This window comes from Sardina pilchardus, chromosome 1 (genome assembly GCF_963854185.1).
Source record: "Sardina pilchardus chromosome 1, fSarPil1.1, whole genome shotgun sequence".
NCBI lineage: Eukaryota > Metazoa > Chordata > Actinopteri > Clupeiformes > Clupeidae > Sardina > Sardina pilchardus.
The window spans coordinates 5,285,915-5,307,016 of NC_084994.1; the positions used below are offsets into that span (position 1 = coordinate 5,285,915).

General features: G+C 41.6%; 1 protein-coding gene across 1 annotated transcript in view; it reads left to right on the top strand.

The window, feature by feature from the left end:
- The window catches only part of LOC134078237 (zinc finger protein 721-like), a 36,558-nt gene that overhangs the window by 14,035 nt on the left and 1,421 nt on the right, over positions 1-21,102 (top strand). The window contains exons 5-9 of the mRNA XM_062534047.1: positions 7,730-7,969; positions 8,078-8,213; positions 15,618-16,069; positions 16,178-17,225; positions 20,744-20,988. Of these exons, the coding sequence (XP_062390031.1) occupies positions 7,730-7,969; positions 8,078-8,213; positions 15,618-16,069; positions 16,178-17,225; positions 20,744-20,988 (2,121 nt within the window). The remainder of the gene's footprint in view (positions 1-7,729; positions 7,970-8,077; positions 8,214-15,617; positions 16,070-16,177; positions 17,226-20,743; positions 20,989-21,102) is intronic.

A 21,102-nucleotide genomic window follows, 5' to 3' on the forward strand; every position in this document is an offset into this window, starting at 1 on the left:
AATGAGTGTGCCAAATTTCAGAACTCTGGAGTGTATGGTTGGCTGGGAAATGGGCAATGTGTAATAATAATAATAATTAAAGCTGCGAGCAGCAATGTGGGGGCCAAGCTTTGGAAATTTGGAAAGACAACCCCCCCTCCGCCCCTCCCCCTGTGACCACCATAGAGGAGTATTTGTGTGCTTTTGTCTGGGCTTGAGAGAGAGAGAGAGAGATGAAAGCGTTACTGAAAAATGAGCTGACTTTCTGTGATTATAGCGCCCCCATAGTGGTCAAAAGACATGACATGGGAGAGTGGGGGTGTGCAAATGGAACCCCCCCCCCCACGACCACTATAGAGGAGGGTGTGTGTGCTTGTGTCTGGGTTAGAGAGCGAGAGATATGAAAGCATTAATGAAAAATGAGCTGACTTCCTGTGATTCTAGCACCCCCCTAGTGGTCAAAAGACATGAAATGGGAGAGTGGCCGTGTGCAAATGGAACCCCCCCCCCCCTACGACCACCATAGAGGAGGGTGTGTGTGCTTGTGTGTGGGTTAGAGAGCGAGAGAGATGAAAGCATTAATGAAAAATGAGCTGACTTCCTGTGATTATAGCGCCCCCCTAGTGGTCAAAAGACATGAAATGGGAGAGTGGGCGCGTGCAAATGGAACCCCCCCCCCCCCCCCACGACCACCATAGAGGAGGGTGTGTGTGCTTGTGTCTGGGTTTGAGAGAGAGAGAGATGAAAGCATTAATGAAAAATAAGCTGACTTCCTGTGATTATAGCACCCCCCTAGTGGTCAAAAGACATGACATGGGAGAGTGGGCGTGTGCAAATGGAACCCCCCCCCCCTCGACCACCATAGAGGAGGGTGTTTGTGCTTGTGTCTGGGTTTGAGACAGAGAGAGAGTGGATGTGAAGAAAATAGGCAAAATTAATTTCTATTTTTTTTGTTTTTGTGTGTGTGTCCTTGGGATGTGTTCCTAAGTCCACTTACCAAGTTTGTTGTCGATAGGTGAAAGTGTTGTTTATTATAGCGCCCCTAGTGTTCAAACGTCACCAAATTTAGTGAAGGTCCTCCGGATGTGCTCACAAGTCCACGTACCAAGTTTGGTGTTGATACGAGAAAGTTTTACTAATTATAGCGCCCCTAGTGGTCAGAGTGCACCAAATGTATTGTACGTCCTCAGGGTGGGGTCCCAAGTCCATATACCAAGTTTGGTTTCGATAAGTGTAAGCATCGCTGAGATATGAGCCTACTTCCTGTTACTATAGCGCCCCCACAGTTGTCAATGGGCACCAAAGTTGTTGAGGCTTCTCTTAATTGGGTTCTGAGCCCATGTTCTAAGTTTGGTCTTGATACGTGAAAGCCTTGCAGAGATATAGGTTCACTTCCTGTGTGGCGGCTTCGCCGCCAAATTGGATTGGCTGTTACAGGCGAGCACTTCCGTCAATTGTTCCATAAAGCAATGCAATGATAATTCATGGTCTGAAGATTGTCTGTGCAAATTTTGGTGAGAATCGGATGAAATCTCTGACCTGTGAAACTTTTTGAAAGTTTTGATCTTGGTCTATTGGTGGCGCTACAGCGTTTGTGGAAAAATCTTGTTAATTGGTGGGTGGGGCTATGCCTTTTGCGTTAATACACTGAGCAAGTTTCAGCTTGATAGGTCTAAGCATTTGAGAGTTATTTGCATTAATGTTGTTGAGAAATTGATTAATTTTGACCTGTTGGTGGCGCTGGAGTTTTGGGCTCTGGGGTCTGAAAATTGAGGTATGTGGTCATTGGCTTAGGGAGAATAAGTGTACCAAATATCCCAACTTTTTACTGTATGGTTCTTTGGTTACATAGAGAATAGGTTCACATGCTGTTTTTTGGTGCATCACCAACTTTGATTGGCTGTGACAGGCAAACGCTTATGAATATTTATTAACAAAGTGATAAGTCTTGAGTGGCCTTGTCTGAAGGTCATGTGTGACAAGTTTGGTGAGAATCGGATGAAATCTCTGACCTGTGAAACTTTTTGAAAGTTTTGACCTTGGTCTATTGGTGGCGCTACAGCGTTTGTGGAAAAGTCTTGTTAATTGGTGGGTGGGGCTATACCTATTGCGTTAATGTACTGAGCAAGTTTCAGCTTGATAGGTCTAAGCATTTTAGAGTTATTTGCATTAATGTTGTTGAAAATTTGATGAATTTTGACCTGTTGGTGGCGCTGGAGTTTTGGGCTCTGGGGTCTGAAAATTGAGGTATGTGGTCATTGGCTTAGGGAGAATAAGTGTACCAAATATCTCAACTTTTTACTGTATGGTTCTTTGGTTACATAGAGAATAGGTTCACATGCTGTTTTTTGGTGCGTCACCAACTTTGATTGGCTGTGACAGGCAAACGCTTATGAATATTTATTAACAAAGTGATAAGTCTTGAGTGGCCTTGTCTGAAGGTCATGTGTGACAAGTTTGGTAAGAAATGGACAAAATGTGAGACCTGGGTAACTTTTAGAAAAATTCAGCCTGACCTGTTGGTGGCGCTGGAGTTTTGGGGTTTGTTGTCTGTAAATTTAATAGATTCGGGCAAATTTGAAGTTGAATGAGTGTGCCAAATTTCAGAACTCTGGAGTGTATGGTTGGCTGGGAAATGGGCAATGTGTAATAATAATAATAATTAAAGCTGCGAGCAGCAATGTGGGGGCCAAGCTTTGGAAATTTGGAAAGACAACCCCCACTCCCCCTCTCCCCCTGTGACCACCATAGAGGAGTATTTGTGTGCTTTTGTCTGGGCTTGAGAGAGAGAGAGAGAGAGAGATGAAAGCGTTACTGAAAAATGAGCTGACTTCCTGTGATTATAGCGCCCCCTTAGTGGTCAAAAGACATGACATGGGAGAGTGGGCGTGTGCAAATGGAACCCCCCCCCCCCACGACCACCATAGAGGAGGGTGTGCGTGCTTATGTCTGGGTTTGAGAGAGAGAGAGATGAAAGCATTAATGAAGAATGAGCTGACTTCCTGTGATTATAGCGCCCCCCTAGTGGTCAAAAGACATGACATGGGAGAGTGGGTGTGTGCGAATGGGAACCCCCCCCCCCCACGACCACCATAGAGGAGGGTGTGTGTGCTTGTGTCTGGGTTTGAGAGAGAGAGATGAAAGCATTACTGAAAAATGAGCTGACTTCCTGTGATTATAGCACCCCCCTAGTGGTCGAAAGAGATGACATGGGAGAGTGGGCGTGTGCAGATGGAACACCCCCCCCCCCCCCCACGACCACCATAGAGGAGGGTGTGTGTGCTTGTGTCTGGGTTTGAGACAGAGAGAGAGTAGATGTGAAGAAAATAGCCAAAATTAATTTCAATTTTTTTTGTGTGTGTGTGTCCTTGGGATGTGTTCCTAAGTCCACTTACCAAGTTTGGTTTCGATAGGTGAAAGTGTTGTTTATTATAGCGCCCCTAGTGTTCAAACGTCACCAAATTTAGTGTAGGTCCTCAGGATGTGCTCACAAGTCCACATACCAAGTTTGGTGTTGATACGAGAAAGTTTTGCTAATTATAGCGCCCCTAGTGTTCAAACGTCACCAAATTTATAGTAGGTCCTCAGGATGTGCCCACAAGTCCACGTACCAAGTTTGGTGTTGATCCGAGAAAGTTTTGCTAATTATAGCGCCCCTAGTGGTCAGAGTACGCCAAATGTATTGTGCGTCCTCAGGGTGGGGTCCCAAGTCCATATACCAAGTTTGGTTTTGATACTTGAAACCGTTGCTGAGATATGAGCCTACTTCCTGTTACTATAGCGCCCCCACAGTTGTCAAAGGGCACCAAAGTTATTGAGGCCTCTCTTAATTGGGTTCTGAGCCCATGTTCTAAGTTTGGTCTTGGTACATGAAAGCCTTGCTGAGATATAGGTTCACTTCCTGAGTGGCGGCTTCGCCGCCAATTTGGATTGGCTGTTAGAGGCGAGCACTTCCGTCAATTGTTCCACAAAGCAAGGCAATAAGAAAGCATGGTCTGAAGATGATGTGTGCAAATTTTGGTGAGAATCGGTTGAAATTTGAGACCTGGGAAACTTTTTGGAAGTTTTGACCTTGGTCTGTTGGTGGCGCTACAGCAATCATGGAAAAGTCTTGTTAATTGGTGGGTGGGGCCTTGACTTTTGCCTTAATACACTGAGCAAGTTTCAGCTTGATAGGTTCAAGCATAGCAGAGATATTTGCATTAATGTTGTTGCTTGGCTCCCAATAAACTCTTTGGGAGGGCTTTACCCACAATGCTCAGCTCCCACCGTCGCAGAGAAAACTGTGGCGAGAGTGGGCTATATATAGAGAATGAACCAGCAGGATGTTTAACAGTGAGTAAGTCCCTCTATCCCTTTCGAGGCTGTGGCATTGCTAAGATTCACATGGCCTCCGGCTGAGGCACAGCAGCGGAAAATCCCAGGTGTCTTACCACCCAGTAGGTGGACAGACGTAGTGGTCATCCAGGAAGTCCATGGGAAAATGTGGGAAAGCTAACCCCCCCCCCCATGACCACCATAGAGGAAGGTGTATGTGCTTGTGTCTGGGTTTGAGAGCGTGAGATGAAAGCATTAATGACAAATGAGCTAACTTCCGATGAAAGCATTAATGAAAAATGAGCTGAGTTACTGTGAATATAATGCCCCCCTAGTGGTCAAAACACATGAAATGGAAGAGTGGGCGTGTGCAAATGGAACCCCCGCCCCCCACAACCACCATAGAGGAGAGTGTGTGTGCTTTTGTCTGGGTTTGGGACAGAGAGAGAGTGGATGTTAAGAAAATAGCCCAAATTAATTTCTATTTTTTTTTTTTTTTGTGTGTGTGTGTGTCCTTGGGATGTGTTCCCAAGTCTTGATACGTGAAAGCCTTGCTGAGATGTAGGTTCACTTCCTGTGTGGCGGCTTCACCGCCAATTTGGATTGGCTGTTAGAAGCGAGCACTTCTGTCAATTGTTCCAAAAAGCAATGCAATAAGAAGGCATGGTCTGAAGATGGTGTGTGCAAATTTTGGTGAGAATCGGATGAAATTTGTGACCTGTGAAACTTTTTGAAAGTTCTGATCTTGGTCTGTTGGTGGCGCTACAGCGTTTGTTGAAAAGTCTTGTTAATTGGTGGGTGGGGCTATACCTTTTGCGTTAATACACTGAGCAAGTTTCAGCTTGATAGGTCTAAGCATTTTAGAGTTATTTGCATTAATGTTGTTGAGAAATTGATGAATTTTGACCTGTTGGTGGCGCTACAGGTTTGAGGTTAAGAGTCTGTAAATTGTGGAAAGTGGTCATTGGCCATAGAGGAATATGTGTGTTGAATTTCAAAACGTTTAACTGTATGGTTCTATGGCTTCCATAGAGATTTAAGTTTAATGTCTGTGTGGCGGCTTCGCCGCCGATTTTGATTGGCTGTTAAGGGCAAATAATTTTGTCAATTCTTCCAAAAAGCAATTCAATAAGAAGGCATGGTCTGAAGATAGTGTGTGCAAATTTTGGTGAGAATCGGATGAAATTTGTGACCTGTGAAACTTTTTGAAAGTTCTGATCTTGGTCTGTTGGTGGCGCTACAGCGTTAATGGAAAAGTCTTGTTAATTGGTGGGTGGGGCCATACCTTTTGCCTTAATACACTGAGCAAGTTTCAGCTTGATAGGTCTAAGCATTTTAGAGTTATTTGCATTAATGTTGTTGAAAAATTGATGAATTTTGACCTGTTGGTGGCGCTGGAGTTTTGGGCTCTGGGGTCTGAAAATTGGGGTAAGTGGTCATTGGCTCAGGGAGAATAAGTGTACCAAATTTCCCAACTTTTTACTGTATGGTTCTTTGGTTACATAGAGATATAGGTTCACATGCTGTTTTTTGGTGTGTTTTAAACTTCGATAGGCTGTGACAGGCAAACGCTTTTGAATATTTATTAACAAAGTGATAAGTCTTGAGTGGCCTTGTCTGAAGGTCATGTGTGACAAGTTTGGTAAGAAATGGACAAAATTTGAGACCTGGGTAACTTTTAGAAAAATTCAGCCTGACCTGTTGGTGGCGCTGGAGTTTTGGGGTTTGTTGTCTGTAAATTTAATAGATTCGGGCAAATTTGAAGTTGAATGAGTGTGCCAAATTTCAGAACTCTGGAGTGTATGGTTGGCTGGGAAATGGGCAATGTGTAATAATAATAATAATAATAATAATAATAAGAATACGTACAATCACTATGGGTTGCCTCGCAGCTTCGCTGCTTGGCCCCCAATAATAAGAATACGTACAATCACTAGGGGTTGCCTCGCAGCTTCGCTGCTTGGCCCCCAAATATACACTGCAGTGGATGTTATTTTCTTCATTAATGTGTTTACTGTGTTAATGGACTGAAGATGGGAATAGGATTCGGTTTTTGCTTTCAGATTCGGCAGAATCTTAACCATTGGATTCGGTATTCGGCCGAACCCCAATAATCTGGATTTGGTGCATCCCTACTTACAAGTAAAGATAGCACAATTACACTGAAAATAGCCTTGGTTTCAAAGGGTTTAACATACAAACGAGCAATTTTGTGTAAACAAAATAATTGTTCTATTATTAACACAAAACCTGTCCCTGAGTGATTTGACATTCCTGCCATTTCATACTTCCACACTTTCTCCAAAGCAGCCTACAGAATGAGGAATATCATCCAAGCTGCAGTTCAGAGCAAACCTGATGTTGGAATTACTATTGCATCAGTCAATACTATTACAAGAGGACTTAATGCCAAACAAAGACATTCAGTTGCACTGTTGGTCAAATACAGCTCTGTGTTGAAAGAGAACTCCAGTGCACATTTCTTTCAGTAGATTTGTAATATAGCAATCAATACATGTAGTTTAGACGCACTGATGATTATTATAAGTACGACTAAACTACATTCTTGATTGCTATAATACAAACACACAATATTGTGTGTATGTAATATAGCAATCAAGAAATGTATTTTAGTCATACATTTGTTGTATGTTTTTTAATATAGCAATTAAGAAATGTAGTTTAGTCGTCCTGATAAATAAATTTGTTGTGTGTTTGTAATATAGCAATCAAGAAATGTATTTTAGTCATATACATTTGTTGAATGTTTTTAATATAGCAATCAAGAAATGTAGTTTAGTCGTCCTGATAAATACATTTGTTGTGTGTTGGTCTACAGCATCCTAGTGCTCTCCTGTATCCATGTGAGCTCAGAAAATGGACTCCAATTGATTGTGTTGATATGCTGCCCAAGGTTTTTAATACAATTTTCCAACTCATTGGAATACTGTGCAATATTGAAAAGTAATTACAGCAGCTTTCTTTGTTCAGTACCTTTACCCACAGTGTGTTCATTACCAATCTGTCCTATTTTGGGGAGTGTTAATTACCCATATGCCCGCCTTTGTGGAGTGCTAATTACCCCACTTACCCTCCTTTGTTCAGTGTCTGAAAGTGCATATATGGCCACGCCCACTTGATGGCCTATGATTCTAATTTACATCATAAAGGCTCCTGTCACTGATTGGATGAACCCAGTGGGCCAGAGAGAAGAGGCAGCATATAAACACCACCTAGTGGAGTCAGATTTCTGAACTCACCTGCTCAAAGGTAGGCACTGGGACTCTCTCAACACATACACTAGATCTGTGTTCAACTCCTACATTTTATTTCTTTATTTGCACTTGTCTGCTATTTAATCTTTATTATTGTATTTGTAACTTACAAATGTGATTCAAATGTAATAATTGGCTGGATTTGTTTCACAACACAGAACTAGAGTCTGAAATGTCAGGATTTACTGGACCAACACTGCTGCCTGTGCCTGTGAAGGAGATAAAAGAAGAAGAGTTTGATGATTTCCTTCAAGAGTATCTGTCTACAGTTCAGAAGGAAAACCCTGGACCGGATCTTGTGTGCAAGACTGAAACAAACATGTCAGACATCATGGACATTAAAGAGGAGGAAGAGGCTGATGTAAGAGAGCATGGTCAGAAAGACTCTTCTCCTACTGGTAAGATACTCATTAGTGTTTTGGCTACTGGAACTACTGGAATTATTGAAGCAAAATCAAACATAAATATAGTAATGTGTTTTAAAAAGTTTTATTGTCTTTCTTTAGCAAATCATCAAGAAATCAACACAGATAAGATGAGATGTGCTGGGGAGATGGAAGGTCATCATAGTAAACATGGAAAGAGCTTTCATAAGAGGAATCACCTGAAGTCACACCAGACCATCCACACAGGAGAACAGCCGTATCAGTGCACTACATGTGGGAAGAATTTCAAGACAAAGGCGAAGGTCACCATCCATCAGCGCACACATACTGGAGAAAAGCCATATCAGTGCACTGACTGTGGAAACACTTTTAGTCGTAGATCTAGCCTCAAGACACACCAGAGGATCCATACTGGTGAAAAGCCATATCAGTGCACTACCTGTGGGAAGAGATTCAGGGAGAGCAGTTCTCTTACTAAACATAAGCGCACACATACAGGAGAAAAGCCATATCAGTGCACTACATGTGGGAAAAGTTTCAGGACTAAGATGGAGGTCACCTTTCATCAGCCCACACATACAGGAGAAAAACCATACCAGTGCACTGACTGTGGGAAGGGTTTTAGTCAAATGAGCAATCTCAAGAAACACCAGAGTATCCACACAGGAGAAAAGCCATATCAGTGCACTACATGTGGGAAGAGTTTCAGGACTAAGATAGAGGTCACCTTACATCAGCACACACATACAGGAGAAAAGCCATATCAGTGCACTACATGTGGGAAGAGTTTCAAGACTAAGAGAGAGGTCACCATCCATCAGCGCACACATACTGGAGAAAAGCCATATCAGTGCACTGACTGTGGAAAGGTTTTTAGTCAAACATCTAGCCTGAAGGCACACCAGACCATCCACACAGAAGAAAAGCCATATCAGTGCACTACATGTGGGAAGAGTTTCAAGACAAAGGTGAAGGTCACCATCCATCAGCGCACACATACTGGAGAAAAGCCATATCAGTGCACTGACTGTGGAAACACTTTTAGTCGTAGATCTAACCTCAAGACACACCAGAGGATCCATACTGGTGAAAAGCCATATCAGTGCACTACATGTGGGAAGAGATACAGGGAGAGCGGTTCTCTTACTAAACATCAGCGCACACATACAGGAGAAAAGCCATATCAGTGCACTGACTGCGGAAAGGGTTTCAGTCAAATGAGCAGTCTCAAGACACACCAGATGACTCACACAGGAGAAAAGCCATATCAGTGCACTGACTGCGGAAAGAGTATTAGTCAAATGAGCAGTCTCAAGGCACACGAGAGTATCCATACAGGAGAAAAGCCATATCAGCGCACTACATGTGGGAAAAGTTTCAGGACTAAGATAGAGGTCACCTTACATCAGCACACACATACAGAAGAAAAGCCATATCAGTGCACTGACTGCGGAAAGGGTTTTAGTCAAATGAGCAGTCTCAAGGCACACCAGAGTATCCATACAGGACAAAAGCCATATCGGTGCATTACATGTGGGAAAAGTTTCAGGACTAAGAGAGAGGTGACCATCCATCAGCGCACACATACAGGAGGAAAACCATATCAGTGCACTGACTGTGGGAAGGGTTTTAGTCAAATGAGCAGTCTCAAGGCACACCAGAGTATCCACACTGGAGAAAAGCCATATCAGTGCACTACATGTGGGAAAAGTTTCAGGACTAAGATAGAGGTCACCTTCCATCAGCACACACATACAGGAGAAAAGCCATATCAGTGCACCGACTGTGGAAAGGGTTTTAGTCAAATGAGCCATCTCAAGAGACACCAGAGTATCCATACAGGAAAAAAGCCATATCAGTGCACTGACTGTGGAAAGGCTTTTACTTTAATGAGCAGTCTCAAGAGTCACCAGAGTATCCATACAGGGAAAAAGCCATATCAGTGCAAAACATGTGGGAAAAGTTTCAGGACTAAGACAGAGGTCACTGTCCATCAGCGCACACATACAAAAGATAAGCCATAACAGTGCACTGACTATGGAAAGGTTTTTACTTTAATGAGCTATCTCAAGAAACACCAGATGATCCATAGATTTTAGGACCCATCAGAATGACACATTAAATGATGAATTGACTAAAAGGTTTGCAGATGTATAACAGTTCAGGGTTTACTGATGAGTCACAGTTCAGGGTTTACTGATGAGTCACAGTTCAGGGTTTGCTGCATGAATCAGATCTCAGGATTTACCAGAGGGCACACGTATGCAATTAAGAGAAACTCACCATTTGATCTTAAAATGAAAATTATATTTTTTTCTAGAATTCATCAGAAATTATTGGAAAATCATAATGTTTTTGCTGTTGAACAATAAACTGAATGAACGCAAAATCAGAAGATAAATGACAGCAGAGATCCTGGAATAAACTACAACGCTCATGTCAGATTAACTTTCATCATGAAAGTTGCTTTGATAATAACTGAGTTTACCATTGTATATTAATGTCTTGAATACGTTCAACACTGCATGCATGTCCATGACAAGGTATCTCACCATGTTTTTTTTTTTTAAATAAACTTTGTTTTATCTGAAATGGCATTTTGCATAGAAACATTTTTTAAAAGCGATTACTCACAAGATATCACTCACATACAAACACAAAATAGCAATTTTGGTGTTTTCAGTGTGGAAGAAATTAATATATTTCTACATCACAAACTGCAAAAGAACTATAATAGAGTGGTTTTATCATTCATTTTAAAATAAATGTACCCTTACAAAGGGTTTATGAATGCTTTGTAAGGAGCTCATTAATGACAAGAACACTTTTGTAATCAGTGGCAGTCGGTCTGCATCCTTTGAGGTAACTTGATCCATGTCCCCATGACGACCATCAAATGTGTAAACTATGATCAGGAACTTCCTTCCCCTAATTTCACAGTTAGATTTGAATCTAACCAAATGTTCTCCTATTTTTTTGTTCTTCTTTTTTAGGGAGGGGGGGGGGGGGGTCGGGCATTAAAGCAGCTTGCTTAGGGCACTGATATGGCCAGCATTACTGTAGATGTAGGAAGCAGAAAGTGTAATTCTGATTTTTTGAAACATAAAAAGCACAAGTGTGTGCAGAGCAGAGTGAGTAACCTTGTCATTGGTATTCTAGCTGTCTGGGATCAATAGAAAGCACTTTGCAGGCCTACACAGTAATAGGTGTTAGCTACTATTGTGTTCTGGCCCCTGTGCTGAATTGCCTATTCCCTACCCACTGCAAACTGTGATGGTTTTGGAATGTTAACTACACTGACAAAGGATTATGGGAAATAATTCCATATGTAGGAGCACCATTCACACATCTGATGGTCCTCAGGTGGGCATGACCAGAACTCTACCTGCAGGAATCAAACAAAGGAGCGTAGGTGGGGGTGGAGATGGTCTTCAGGTGGGCATGACCAGAGATTCACACAGGAGGGCAGGTGGAGGTGGAGATGGTCTTCAGGTGGGCATGACCAGAGCTTCACACAGGAGGGTAGGTGGGGGTGGGTGGAGGTACAAGCTGAAGAGGTCACTGAGGTCATGAAAGCTCCAGGGCTGTAGTGGAGACTGAACACAAGTAAGCACAGTTTATCCACCTCTACAATCTCTGAAGTAGAGTTTATCCACCTCTTATTAGAGTTTATCCACCTCTACAATCTCTGAAGTAGAGTGTACCCACCTTTTATTAGAGTTCATCCACCTCTGAAATAGCAGAGACAGAGTTTATGTCATGAATTTCAGGAGTGATTTTCACCTCAAATTAAGTGGAATTATCTCTGTAGAGAGCGCTAGGTAAGCATTTCCTTACTTAAAACAATACCAAATAGTTTTTTGACCTTAACATAAGATAATAGATTCGATTTCATTTTCTGCCGTGTACAACAATGCATGACCATCTCAATGACAAGGCATCTCACCATGTTTTTTCTCAGTTAATCTCAGAAATAGAGGTTATCCACTTTTAATTAGAGTTATCCACCTCTGAAATAGCAGAGACAGAGTTTATGCACCTTTTATTAGAGTTAATACACCTCTGAAATAGCAGAGACAGAGTTTATGTTATGATTTTCAGGACTGATTTTCACCTCTGGTGGCCATTTGTTGTATTGCATGTTTTTACGCACGCATCTTTGTTAGCTTCTATTCAATGTAATGCATTGCACCTGTGTCTTGTTGCCTCTGTCATGTGACCTGATCATCTGGTATTTAAGCGCTGCTCATGCCATGTCCTTTGCTCAGTCTTTGATTGACAAGTGCTGTGTAACACTGCCAAGCTTTGCTACAGGAATACTCTTAGGTCCTCTTTTGCTCTCTAGACTCTTGAACTATGTTTTGGATTACTCTCTCTCTCTCTTGGATTACCCTCTCTCTCTTGGATTACTCTCTCTCTCTTGGATTACTCTTTCTCTCTTGGATTACCCCTTTAAGGATTACTGCTTGAATTTATTTTCTGCTCTTTTGGAGGAACTGAACTTTAAGGTATCGCTGTGAAATTGCCTATTTTGAGTTAATGTTTTGCCTCTCCTGTATGTTTTGGGAAAACCCTCGCTTTGGAATAAAGAACAGTACTCAATCTCTGCACTAGTTTACATGTCACTGTTAGCTCAATAGGCAAGGAGTTAGGACTTGCATCCAACGGCTTGGGTTTGATTCCCGAGCATGATAGTTTATCCACCTCATATTAGAGTTTATCCACCTCTGAAATATCTGAAAAATACCTTTTTAAAAGTGTATTCAACAACTGCAACTTTTAACATTACATAATCACACTGTATTACCTACATTCACAATATGTACACTCATCAACAATGGAACCACTTAATACTTGGTATTGTTATAAACATTGAAGTATAACCTTCACTTTACCTCAGAAATCCAATACCTCATGGCACTGTCCACTTTACGGGGGTCACAGAATTCATAGTTTACCCACCTTTTACTCTACTAAAACAGCACTGCATGTAAATGATTCTCAATGAAGCAATGATACAAGAGTTCATAAACATTCAACACATTTTGATTTGCTGGGATGTATGATTTCATGATGGGGTAATCTTCTTCTGATCTGGTCTTCACCACATTACCCATAAGGGGCTTTGTATTAAACGCCTGGAAGGAAACACGGCAGAAAATATGACACTCTACACTGATCACAACAGGAAATGTCACCAACATTTAGAATCCTAAAATCAACACCCAGAAAACACAGTCCAGATATCAGAGTATCAGGTAAAGGCCATTCATGAGACCAAGACCTCATGTAATAACTTGACTTGGTTACAGAGCAGGATTGCAATACTGTGGGATACTGTGCAATATCGAAAATTATACAACAATTGGGTTCTATGAAGCTGTTTATTTGTTTCTGATTGGCCGAGAGACGTTCCATGAGTTATAATATCCTACGATAATCCACTCTGACTTTTTACAGCTAATAATAAATCACTCCGCGACACAATGTCAAGTTGTGAGGTGTAAAACGAACTGTCACGTTGCATCCAAGCTGAAATACAGACGCTCAGAACATAGAATATGACGGAGGTGGATATTAGCTAGTTGGATGGCATGTAGGCGAAGTAAAATAGTGATGTTTCAAAGCTAAAAGCATGTCCTAACCAGTGTTGGTCAAGTTACTTGGAAAAAGTAATTAGTTACTGATTACTTGTCCAAGAAAGTAATCCTGTTACTTTACTGATTACTTTTTCCCAAAAGTAATTAGTTACTTTACAATTTCTTTACTTAGTTACTTTTCAAAAACACACTAACTAGGCTACACAACCTGAATATGCTATAAAGCAATACACCTTTCAGCCTAATTTTATTCTTTCTGCATATTCCATCATATAAAATAGAATCAAATGCAGTGTTGTGCATAAACGAGTTCTGTGAACTATGAGCTGCATGCAACACATTTGTAAATAAACATCGTGAATTCGTTCAGATTATGTGAAATGAACAACGAGCGTCACTGCTGAGTTTCAATTAAACGTTGCGCAGTTAACCTGCATGTCACGCTCCAATCTTTCATCGATGCTGCGGATGTAACAGAGTACATGCTGCATTGTTGCAACGATACGGGCGCGCTGTTGGTGGTAAAATAAAAACAGTAAGTCCTGTGACAGCGGCCGCATTCTGCGCCACCCCTCACTTAATCATACATAGATTCTGTAGCCTATAATTAACCGAAGAGTCGGACCTCCGTCTGGCAAACCTCATAGGCTACCGCAGGGGTTATGTCTGAAAGCGACTATAGAGAACGCAGATGATACAGGCTCTATTATTTACGGACATTTTGCTCATTGTCTCGCAAAGACTCCGACGGTACAAACTTAATTATGTCCACCGAACACAAGTTGCCCGCCTCGTTTGAACGTCAACGACCCCAATTTCGAATTTGAAAAGACATTTGAGTTGAAGCATCAGTCCAGAGTGAAAGCATAAGTCATCGAATGAAATTAAAGTAGAAAGAACAATAGAAGTGAAGTAAAGATAAGCAAAAGAAGTCCAAGTCCCGAACTATGGGAGAAGTTTAGGAAAACCCCAACTCATGTAGGCTGTTAAATGCAGCATGGTCATGCTCTCTCCCGCACTCTGTTGTCTCGTCTGTTGTTTACATCTCTCGCAATGCGTTGGACGTTATACTGATTGTCAGACAGTCTCACAAAGCAATTAAAATCGCAGTTTAGTAACGCAGTAACGCAGCCTAAAGTAACGGTAATCTAATTACTGATTTTGCCATTGTAATCCCTTACTTTACTCGTTACTTGAAAAAAGTAATTGGATTACAGTAACGCGTTACTTCTAACGCGTTACTGCCCATCACTGGTCCTAACCAGACGCAATGCGAGCTAACGTTTATTAGGCTACATTGCTTGACAACGGGAGAGACAGAACTAACGACTGGCTTTTGGCCATAGCAACGTGCTTTTAGAACTAACGACTGGCCTTTGGCCATAGCAACCATCCATTTAGAACTAATGGCAGTTTGTCCTGCAGGTAATAGAAATTTGTGGCGGAGAGAAGTAGTTCTACAAACGAGACAGTTTTAGCGATTTAAACGTTTACATTATAACGTTGTTGCCTCCGGCCTCGAGGCTACGGCCGAACAACACCCGTGGGAATATCCAGCAACAACCCACTCCCACTCGTGCTATATTGCTTAAGTAATTACAGCAGCTTTTTTTGTTCAGTATACCCTACCCCCACCCTGTGTTAATGACCAATCTGTCCTCTTTTGGGGAGTGTTAATTACCCATCTGCTCTCCTTTGTGGAGTGCTAATTACCCCACTTACCCTCCTTTGTTCAGTGTATGAAAGCACATATATGGCCACGCCCAATTGATGCCCTATCATTCTAATTTACATCATAAAGGCTCCTGTCACTGATTGGATGAACCCAGTGGGCCAGAGAGAAAAGGCAGCATATAAACACCACCTAGTGGAGTCAGATTTCTGAACTCACCTGCTCAAAGGTAGGCACTGGGACACTCTCAACACATACACTAGATCTGTGTTCAACTACTATATTGTATTTCTTTATTTGCAGTTGTCTGCTATTTAATCTGTATTATTGTAGCTGTAAATTACAAATGTGATTCAAATGTAATACTTGTCTTGAATTTGTTTCACAGCACAGAACTAGAGTCTGAAATGTCAGGATTTACTGGACCTACACTGCTGCCTGTGCCAGTGAAGGAGATAAAAGAAGAAGAGTCTGATGATTTCCTTCAAGAGTATCTGTCTACAGTTCAGAAGGACAACCCTGGAGCGGATCATGTGTGCAAGTCTGAAACAAACATGTCAGACATCATGGACATTAAAGAGGAGGAAGAGGCTGGTGTAAGAGAGCATGGTCAGAACGACTCTTCTCCTACTGGTAAGATACTCATTAGTGTAGTAAAGGAGATAAAAGAAGAAGAGTTTGATGATTTCCTTCAAGAGTATCTGTCTACAGTTCAGAAGGACAACCCTGGAGCGGATCATGTGTGCAAGACTGAAACAAACATGTCAGACATCATGGACATTAAAGAGGAGGAAGAGGCTGATGTAAGAGAGCGTGGTCAGACAGACTCTTCTCCTACTGGTAAGATACTCATTAGTGTTTTGGCTACTGGACCTACTGGAATTGCTGAAGCAAAATCAAACATAATAATAATAATGTGTTTAAAAAAGTTTTCTTGTCTTTCTTTAGCAAATCATCAAGAAATCAACACAGATGAGATGAGATGTGCTGGGGAGATGGAAGGTCATCATAGTAAACATGGAAAGAGCTTTCATAAGAGGAATCACCTGAAGTCACACCAGACCATCCACACAGGAGAAAAGCCATATCAGTGCACTACATGTGGGAAGAGTTTCAAGACAAAGGCGAAGGTCACCATCCATCAGCGCACACATACTGGAGAAAAGCCATATCAGTGTACTTACTGTGGAAAGACTTTTCGACAAACATCTGTCCTCAAGAAACACCAGAGGATCCATACTGGGGAAAAGCCATATCAGTGTACTTACTGTGGAAAGACTTTTCGACAAACAAGTGTCCTCAAGAGACACCAGAGGATCCATACTGGTGAAGAGCCATATCAGTGTACTACATGTGGGAAGAGATTCAGGGAGAGCAGTTCTCTTACTAAACATCAGCGCACACATACAGGAGAAAAGCCATATCAGTGCACTGACTGCGGAAAGAGTTTTAGTCAAATGAGCAGTCTCAAGGCACACCAGAGTATCCACACAGGAGAAAAGCCATATCAGTGCACTGCATGTGGGAAACGTTTCAGGACTAAGATAAAGGTCACCTTTCATCAGCACACACATACAGAAGAAAAGCCATATCAGTGCACTGACTGCGGAAAGGGTTTTAGTCAAATGAGCAGTCTCAAGGCACACCAGAGTATCCATACAGGAAAAAAGCCATATCAGTGCACTGCATGTGGGAAAAGTTTCAGGACTAAGAGAGAGGTGACCATCCATCAGCGCACACATACAGGAGAAAAGCCATATCAGTGCACTGACTGTGGGAAGGGTTTTACTCAAATGAGCAGTCTCAAGAGACACCAGAGTATTCATACTGGAGAAAAGCCATATCAGTGCACTACATGTGGAAAAAGTTTCAGGACTAAGAGAGATGTCACTGTCCATCAGCGCACACATACAGGAGAAAAGCCATATCAATGCACTGACTGCGGAAAGGGTTTTAGTCAAATGAGCCATCTCAAGAGACACCAGATGATCCATAAATCTTAAGGCCCATCAGAAAGTGCACACTAGAGTGAAATATAAGAAATGCTGAATTGACTAAAGGGTTTACTGATGAGTCACAGTTCAGGATTTACTGATGAATCGGAACTCAGTGTTTACTAGAGGCCACATGCACACAGTTAATAGAGGCTAACCATCTGATCATAAAAGAAAAAATATATATTTTCTAGAATTCATCAGAAATGATCGGAAAATCATCATCTTTTTGCTGTTGAACAATGAACTGAGTGAAGGCCTAATCAGAAGATGGCATCACACACCCTGGATAAAACTACAACTCACATGTCAGATTAACTTCGATGATGAAAGTTGCTTTGATAATAACTGAGTTTATACAATTTATCATTGTATATTAATGTTTTGAATATGTACACCACTGCATGACCATCTCTATGACAAGGTATCTCACCATGTTTTTATATTTTAAATAAATCTTTGTTTTATCTGAAATGGCTTCTTCAGTCCTTTTTTTCCTTTTAAAGCGATCACTCACATACCAACACAAAACAGCATTTTGTTAGTTTCAGTATGGAAAGAATTTTAATGAACTATTTCATTTATTTATTCATCGCAAACGGCAAAGGTACTGCGATAGTGTGATTTTATCGTTCACTTTAAAATAAACGGTCCTCCAGTTAAGAGACTTGCTTAGGGAAACAGCTTGCTTAGGGCACTGACATGGCCAGCATTACTGTAGATGTAGGAAACTAGGGCTGTCAAAATAACTGATTAATTTAGATTAATGTATTTGAGATAAAATAACTGATTAAAAAAATTAACGCAGATTAATCGATGACCTTTGACCCGGAGTCATTCTAGTCAGTAACCACTAGACCGTAAAATGGGGAGACGAATGTGCTGCATGGATCATTGATTGGCACATTGACTTTAAAAAAAAAACGGCCTGACGGTGTTAAAAAGAAAGCGTTGATGAAAACAAAGTCCTCTGCCATGTCTGCAGCACAGAATTTGCATATCACCGGAGTTTGTCAACACTTCAGTACCACATTACTGCAAAGATATAGTGTTGACATTGCGATTTTGCGATTACATTTTAGATGCGATTAATTTAGATTAATTAATCACAGAGTATGTCATTAATTAGATAAAAAAAATTGAATCGATTGACAGCCCTAATTAAAATGCATAATTCTGATTTTTGAGAAACATTAAAAGCACAAGTGTGTGCACACAGGGCCGGCCCGCCGCTTAGGCAGTAAAGGCAAATGCTAAGGGCGCCGCACATCCAGGGGGCGCCAGAGCGGCGCACTCAAAAGCATATGTGTGTGTGTGTGTGTGTGTGTGTGTGTGTGTGTGTGTGTGTGGACATTTAGCGTACGTGGGCCATCCAGTCCTTGTTGGGGACTACCGAAAAGGAGAAGAAAAGTGGATGGCTGGGACTGTTACAGCACAAGGCGGTCCGGTGTCGTACCAAGTCAATGTTGGACCAGCACAACAGTGGAAACGGCATGCAGACCAGATGGTGGCCTGTCACCCCAACATCGTCCAGTCTACTACTGACATACAACCTACACCCATCACTATCAGTCCTCCAACTCGGCCCGCATCAGGTGGAAATTTGGAGACTGCTTTCCCAGTTACTGAGTTTACTACATCACCATAAGAGCAGTCAGACATCGCATACACTGACACCTCTACAACTACGCCACAGCAGACACAAAACAGATACCCTTGCCGGAACCGTAAACCACCAGACAAACTGACTCTTTAAACAAGGTGTGAATGATCTGTTCAAATCTTCAGTGAGTGAGTGTTGTCTCAAGAAAAGGGCAGAATAATCCCTTGACACGCTCAAGGGGACGGGGCAGTCTACCCCTAACCTTAGATATGTTTTTTTTTTTGTGTGTGTGTGTGGGTATCTCTTAAAAAAAAAAAAGAATTTGACTTGGTTACACATGACATGTTATGTAAATACTGTGTTAAGGTGGGCACTAGGTTGGTACTATTATGTGTTGCTCACTGCTTTGAACAGGGCAAGTTGTGAAGATGAATAAGGGGGGAGGAGTTGTGATGTATTGGTAATAGCCTACTATGGTTTATCACACCACACCAGTAGGGGACGCTGTGCTACCCAGGATTGTATTGTTGTGCATGAGTTCATTAAACCAGTGTGGAATTGTACTAAAGTGTGGACGGTCGTCATTCCAAGAGTTCAGCATACTGCGGTTAGTTTATTGATAGATTAGAACTTTAGGCAAGTCATTACAATTTGGAATAAAGAACAGCACACAATCTCTGCACTAGTTTACTTGTCACTGTTAGCTCAATAGGCAAGGAGTTAGGACTTGCATCCAACGGCCTACCTGGGTTTGATTCCCGAGCGTGATAGTTTATCCTCCTCTTATTAGAGTTTATCCACCTCTGAAATATCAGAGATAGAGTTTCTCCCCCTTTTTAAAAGTTTACTCAACAACTGCCAATGTTAACATGACACAATCACACTGTATTATCTACATTCACAATATGTACACTCATCAACATTCTAGGAACCACTTAATACTTGGTATTGTTATAAACATTGAAGTATAACCTCCACTTAACCTCAGTCCAAAACCGCATGGCACTGTCCACTTTACGGGGGTCACATAATTAATAGTTTACCCAACTTTTACTTTACCACTACAGCACATCATGTAAATGATTCTCAATGAAGCAATGATACAAGAGTTCATAAACATTCAACACATTTAGATTTTCTGGGATGTATGATTTCATGATGGGGTAATCTTCTTCTGATCTGGTCTTCACCACATTACCCATGAGGGGCTTTGTATTAAACACTTGGAAGGATACATTGCAGAAAATATGACACTCTGATCACATCAGGAAATATCACCAACATTTTAAGAATCCAAAGACCAAGACCTCATGTAATAACTTGAACTGGTGGCAGAGCAGGATTGCAATACTGTGGGATACTGTGCAGTATTGAAAAGTAAACATGCCAACTTTCTTTGTTCAGTAGCCTCATTCACCTGCATTTTTACACCTCCACATCACTCACCTGCCCTCCTGTGGGGGTGGTAATTACCCATCTGCCCTCCTTTGTGGTGTGTTAATTACCCACCTACCCTCTTTTCTGGAGAGTTAGTTACCCATCTGCCCTCCTTTGGGGTTTGCTAATTACCCCACTTACCCTCCTTTGTTCAGTGTCTAAAAGTGCTTATATGGCCACGCCCACTTGATGCTCTATCATTCTAATTTACATCATAAAGGCTCCTGTCACTGATTGGATGAACCCAGTGGGCCAGAGAGAAGAGGCAGTATATAAACACCACCTAGTGGAGTCAGATTTCTGAACTCACTTGTTCAAAGGTAGGCACTGGGACACTCTCAACACATACAGTAGATCTGTGTTCAACTACTACTATATTATATTACTTTATTGCTAGTTGTCCATTATTCAATCTTTAAATTGTAATGGTAAGTTTCAAATGTGATTCAAATGTAATAATTGGCTGGATTTGTTTCACAGCACAGAACTAGAGTCTGAAATGTCAGGATTTACTGGACCAACACTGCTGCCTGTGCCAGTGAAGGAGATAAAAGAAGAAGAGTTTGATGATTTCCTTCTAGAGTATCTGTCTACAGTTCAGAAGGAAAACCCTGGACCGGATCATGTGTGCAAGACTGAAACAAACATGTCAGACATCATGGACATTAAAGAGGAGGAAGAGGCTGATGTAAGAGAGCATGGTCAGAAAGACTCTTCTCCTACTGGTAAGATACTCATTAGTGTTTTGGCTACTGGAACTACTGGAATTACTGAAGCAAAAAACAAGCTTGGATTACATTACTACTACTACTACTACTACTACTTATAATAATAATACT